The sequence below is a fragment of the Mustela nigripes genome, unplaced genomic scaffold (assembly GCF_022355385.1).
Source record: "Mustela nigripes isolate SB6536 unplaced genomic scaffold, MUSNIG.SB6536 HiC_scaffold_1276, whole genome shotgun sequence".
NCBI classification, from domain to species: Eukaryota; Metazoa; Chordata; class Mammalia; order Carnivora; family Mustelidae; genus Mustela; species Mustela nigripes.
The window spans coordinates 1-5,950 of record NW_026740683.1 but is presented as its reverse complement, the minus strand read 5'-3'; the positions used below and the strand labels follow the sequence as shown (position 1 = coordinate 5,950).

General features: G+C 39.6%; 1 protein-coding gene across 1 annotated transcript; it reads left to right on the top strand.

Moving 5' to 3' along the window:
• Positions 1–5,104: 5,104 nt before the first annotated feature.
• LOC132008809 (olfactory receptor 8S1-like) lies at positions 5,105–5,944 on the top strand (the record flags this gene model as incomplete). Its single annotated transcript, XM_059387345.1, has 1 exon — positions 5,105–5,944. A coding segment is annotated over exon 1 (840 nt), but the record flags the coding sequence as incomplete, so codon positions are not given.
• Positions 5,945–5,950: the final 6 nt, after the last annotated feature.

The following is a 5,950-nucleotide window of genomic DNA, read 5'->3' as shown; positions in this document are numbered from 1 at the left end:
GACCTCATAGATATCTACAGAACATTCCACCCTAAAACAACAGAATACTCATTCTTCTCAAGTGCACATGGAACCTTCTCCAGAATAGACCACATACTGGGTCACAAATCAGGACCCAACCAATACCAAAAGACTGAGATTATTCCCTGCACATTCTCAGATCACAATGCTTTGAAACTGGAGTGCAATCTCAAGGAAAAGTTCAGAAGGAACTCAAACACCTGGAAGCTAAAGACCACCTTGCTTAAGAATGCTTGGATCAACCAGGAGATCAAAGAAGAACTGAAACAATTCATGGAAACCAATGAGAATGAAGACACTTCGGTCCAAAACCTATGGGATACAGCAAAGGCGGTCCTAAGGGGGAAATACATAGCTATCCAGATATCCCTCGAAAAATTGAAAAATCCAGAGCACACCAGCTATCTCTACACCTTAAAGAACTGGAGAATAAACAACAAATCAAACCAATTCCACACATAAGAAGGGAAATCATCAAGATTTGAGCTGAGATCAATGAGGTAGAAACGAGAGATACAGTACACGTATCAATGAAACTAGAAGCTGGTTTTTTGAAAGAATCAATAAGATCGATAAACCATTGGCCATGCTAATCCAAAAGAAAAGAGAGAAAGGCCAAATTCATAAAATTATGAATGAAAAGGGAGAGATCACAACTAACACCAAGGAAGTAGAAACAATCATCAGAAGTTATTACCAACAGTTATATGCCAAAAAGCTAAGCAACCTAGATGAAATGGATGCATTCCTGAAAAACTATAAACTCCCAAAAGTAAACCACGAAGAAATTGACAACCTGAATAGACTGGTATTTCGTAACGAGATTGAAGCAGTGGTCAAAAACCTCCCAAAAAACAAGAGCCGGGGATTTGACAGATTCCCTGGGGAATTCTACCAAACGTTCAAAGAAGAAATAACACCTGTTCTCCTGAAGCTGTTTCAAAAAATTGAAGCAGAAGGAAAATTTCCAGACTCTTTCTATGAAGCCAGCATTACCTTGATCCCCAAACCAGACAAAGACCCTACCATAAAGGAGAATTGCAGACCAATTTCACTGATGAATATGGATGCTAAGATTCTCAACAAGATACTAGCAAACAGGATCCAACAGCACATTAAAAGGATTAACCACCATGACCAGGTGGGATTTATCCCTGGGCTACCAGGATGGTTCAACATTCGCAAATCAATCAATGTGATACAACAAATTAATAAGAGAAGAGAGAAGAACCACGTGCTCCTCTCAATTGATGCAGAAAAAGCATTTGACAAAATCCAGCATCCGTTCCTGATTAAAACACTTCAAAGGATAGGGATAGAGGGAACATTCCTGAATTTCAAAAAATGTATCTATTTAAAGACCCACAGCAAATATCATCCTCAATGGGAAAAAGCTTGCAGCCTTCCTGTTGAGATCAGGAATGCGACAAGGATGCCCACTCTCACCACTCTTGTTCAGCATAGTATTAGAAGTCCTAGCAACAGCAATCAGACAACAAAGAGAAATAAAAGGGATCCAAATTGGCAAGGAAGAAGTCAAACTCTCTCTCTTCACAGATGACATGATTCTTTATATGGAAAACCCAAAAGACTCCACCCCCAAACTAATAGAACTCGTGCAGCAATTCAGCAACGTGGCAGGATACAAAGTCAATGTACAGAAATCAGTGGCTTTCTTATACACTAACAATGAAGATACAGAAAGGGAAATTAGAGAATCGATTCCATTTACTATAGCACCAAGAACCATAAGATACCTGGGAATAAACCTAACCAAAGAGGTAAAGGATCTGTACTCGAGGAACTATTTTTTCTTTTTTTATTTAAATTTTAATTGGTGAACATATGGTGCAATATTGGCTCCTGGAGTACAATTCAGTGATTCATCACTTAAAAACAATACCCAGTGCTCATCACAGCAGGTGCCCTCTTTAATATCCATCACCCAACCATCCCATCCCCCCACTCACCTCCCTCCATCAACCCTCACTTTGCTCTCTGTCCTTAAGAGTTTCTTATGGTTCTTATGGTTAGTATCTCCATTATTTCTTTTCCCCCTTCCCATATGTTCATATGTTTTCTATCTTAAATTCCACATATAAGTGAAATCATATATTTGTCTTTCTCTCACTGACTTATTTCACTTAGTGTAATACTTTCAATAATACATAATAATTTCTTTTTTGATGGCTAAAAAAAGATCACTTTTTTTTTGGAAGTAGGCTCCACTCTGGGCATGGACCCAATGCAGGGCTCAAAGCCATGACCATAAGATGAAGACCTGAGCCAGGACCAAGAGTCAGATGCTTAACCAACAGAATCACACAAGTGCCCCAACATCTTCTTTATCCATTCATCAGTCAGTGGACATTTGTGCTCTCTCCACAGGCTAGCTATTGTTGATAATGCTGCTAAATACCAGGGTTCATGTACCTCTTTGAATCTGTATTTTTGTATCCTTTGAGAAAAAAAAAAAAAAAAAAAAAAACCTAGTAGTGTAATTGCTGAATCATAGAGTAGTTCTATTTTTAACTTTTTGAAGAACCTCGCCAAAGTAGTTACACCAGTTTGCATTCCCACCAACAATGCAAGAGGGTTCCCCTTTCTCCAAATCCTTGCCAACACCTGTTGTTTCTTATGTCGTTAATGTTAGCCATTCTGACGGAGTTGTATCTCATCATGGTTTGAATTTGTATTTCCCTAATTATAAGTGATGTTGAGCATCTTTTCTGTAAGTTAATTGTATGTCTTCTTTGGAAAAATGTCTATTCACATCTTCTGTCCATTTCTTGATTATTTGTTTTGTGGGTGTTGACTTTGATAAGTTCTTTATATATTTTGGATACTAAATCTTTATCAGATATGTTATTTGCAAATAAACTTGCTTACATTCTGGAATACAGATGCTAAACTTCTCAACTACAAAATTGACTTCACATTGTGAGTACTGGGAATACCAGAGTTGTCATTCCCCTGAGCTTCTCAGCCAGGAATTTATCGCTCAGGGTGTCAAAACATAGCTGTTCTGAGGATTAATTAGACCAGATAATTGACTGAGTGGCTGAGACATGTTATAAAGGAACACGTAGAAATACAGGTGAAGAGGCACCAGGATGAAGGCATTTGAGATCATTTGAAAGAAGCAATTGTCCTATGACTATCTGATAATTTTTAGTTCAGGATCTAGTAATATATTTAGTTATCAATAAGATTTTATGAACTTAACCATGTTTGAGGGTGTAGCAACTACATTTTCTGCTGCATTCATCTTCTTTGAAACTGGATTTAAAATCACACTCCTATAGCCTTCTTGGGCATCAGACAAGAATTTATAGGTAATCAGAATTTAGGTTCTAGGAAGGGCTTTGCTTCTGGGATCGTGGATGAAGCAATTGATAAGTAAGGACTCAGGAGTCACCCTTATGGGTAAATAATTCTGGGCTAGACCTTACATTATCAGCCACAGTTATCCAAAACCAGGAATCAGGCTGGGACACCATGGAGAAACCTGAAAGTTGCTTGAAAGATAGTCTCTAGGCCCTAGGCCATAGATAACATTGTTTAACTATACTCCGTGATGTTAAAAACTAGATACAGAGTCTTAGAAAAAAGTGGAACAATATCTGGGCATGAGAATGGGACGTGGAACTTAGACACTGAGAAAGTATTTAAGAATCAAGATTAGAGAGGTACACAACTGTAGTATATATAGGACTGAATGTTTTAAGCAGCCCTTCGAGACTGAGCAAAGAAAGGTGAGATCTACTTCCTTTGAGGCAGGAGTCAGAAGCAACTGATGATTTCAACAACATTGGAGCCCTGTCAAGCACAAGCTGTCACAGAACTGAGAAGATAAGTTCCTGATCTTCTTCTCTTACACTCTCCCTGTCCTACCCTGTCTAGAGGAATTGTTCAGAGTGTGTTGTTCTGCAGAGGGTCTCCTTTCCTAGCTGTTCCTTTGGGTGCTGGCATGATTTTCATTCACATACTTTGTTTCCTTCTTTTTCCAGCATTCTCTGCCCAACTGAGATATGCAACTATCCCATAAAATAATGTAAATTCAAGTACCATACACCCAGAGTCCCTAATACTTCCTGTCTCATGTACCACAGCTCTTCTTTTTGAAAACAGTCACAATACCCTCCCCTTCTGAGTGAAATTGCCCTTGAGATTGTAAAACAATTAAGCTTTGGAAGGGAACCATACCAAAATTATTTCAAAATGTCAATGTTAAGCTACCTTAGTGATCTCTTACACCTCCTTTAGGCCTTTAGGAAACAACAAGTTCAGTGATTGTTGCAGCAAAACCTTAATTCCTGATAGTGCCACATCCTCTAAGAGTGATTTACTATCTGACTTCAGCCTACAGTTTTAGCCCATGGTAATGACACTGGTAAAGAAAAAAAAAAAATAGATGAGCTTTCTGTGTAGATATTTTTCCAAATACTTTACATATATCATATTTATACTTGCAAAAACTGCATAAGATTGGTACTGTTATGACCTCACTTTACAGACAGGAAAACTGAGGTCCAGAACAACTAAGTCATTTGTACAAAGTCTCACAGTTAATTAGCAGCAGAGCTGGGATGAACTGGGCTGATGCTTAACTGTGACTACCTATGCTGCTCACTCATACTCTAGGGTAGAGCTATGAAGAACTATTGAGTTTCCTTTATTTTTGACATTTGAGCAAAATTTTCTCTCAATTTACACGTCTCCTTAGAGGAAGTTTCATTTTCTTAAAATTTTGGTCCATATACCTCAGTATTAATTCATTACTGAATCTTCCAAAACTGATTTTTAGAACGGCCATTGCACCATCCCCATGGTTTCTAATTGCCTGTCTTTACATACATATCTCACTGAAGTGGGACCTTTAACAAAAGAGACCATGCCTTTTCCCCATTACCTTTAAAGTGAGTGACATAAAACTAGTGGCCTAGTGTAGAAGTCAAATATTTATTTGATGATTAATAGTGATAATAAGAGTGAATCAATGCCAGGTAATATCTGACTGGAGGATGGAAGAAACTTCACTGCCATGATTTTTCATGTAATTTTTAGGAAACAGCCTTCATAAATGGCCTTGGGGAACCACAGTACCATCACTGAATTCCTCCTTCTTGGGCTGTCTACAAACCCCCAGGTCCAGACTCTGCTCTTTGTGCTGTTCCTGAACATTTACCTCCTGACCATCTTGGGGAACCTGATGATGCTGCTGGTGATCAGAGCTGACTCTCACCTCCACACACCCATGTATTTTTTCCTCAGTCACCTCTCTTTCCTAGATCTTTGCTTATCTTCTGTTACTGTGCCCAGGATGCTGAGAGACCTCCTATCAGAGATAAAAACCATCTCAGTAAGGAGTTGCCTGGCTCAAAGTTTCTTTGTGTTTATCACTGCAGGGACTGAGGGCTTTGTTCTCTCAGTGATGGCCTATGACCGCTACGCCGCCATCTGCCACCCTCTGCACTATGGACAGATGATGAGGAAAGAGCTTTGTATGCAACTTGTGTTGGGCTCATGGGGCTTGGGGCTTAGTAACGCACTTATCAACATCCTCCTAGCTACCAACATGGACTTCTGTGAGAGCCATATCATCAGCCACTACAGCTGTGAGGTACCCTCCCTCTTTCCCCTGTCTTGCTCTGATATCTCCACCAACCTCATAGTGCTGTTCTGCTCCACCCTACTTCATGGGTTTGGGACCTTCTTCCCAATCATCTCATCCTATGCCTGCATTGTTTTTACCATCCTGAGAATCAGCTCCACCTCAGGTAGAAAGAAGGCCTTCTCTACCTGCTCCTCTCACCTTACGACAGTGATCTTCTTTTATTGCTCAGCGTTTCTCCGCTATCTCATGCCAACCTCAGGATCCCCCCTAGAGCTGATCTTCTCTGTGCAATATAGTGTGATCACCCCCATG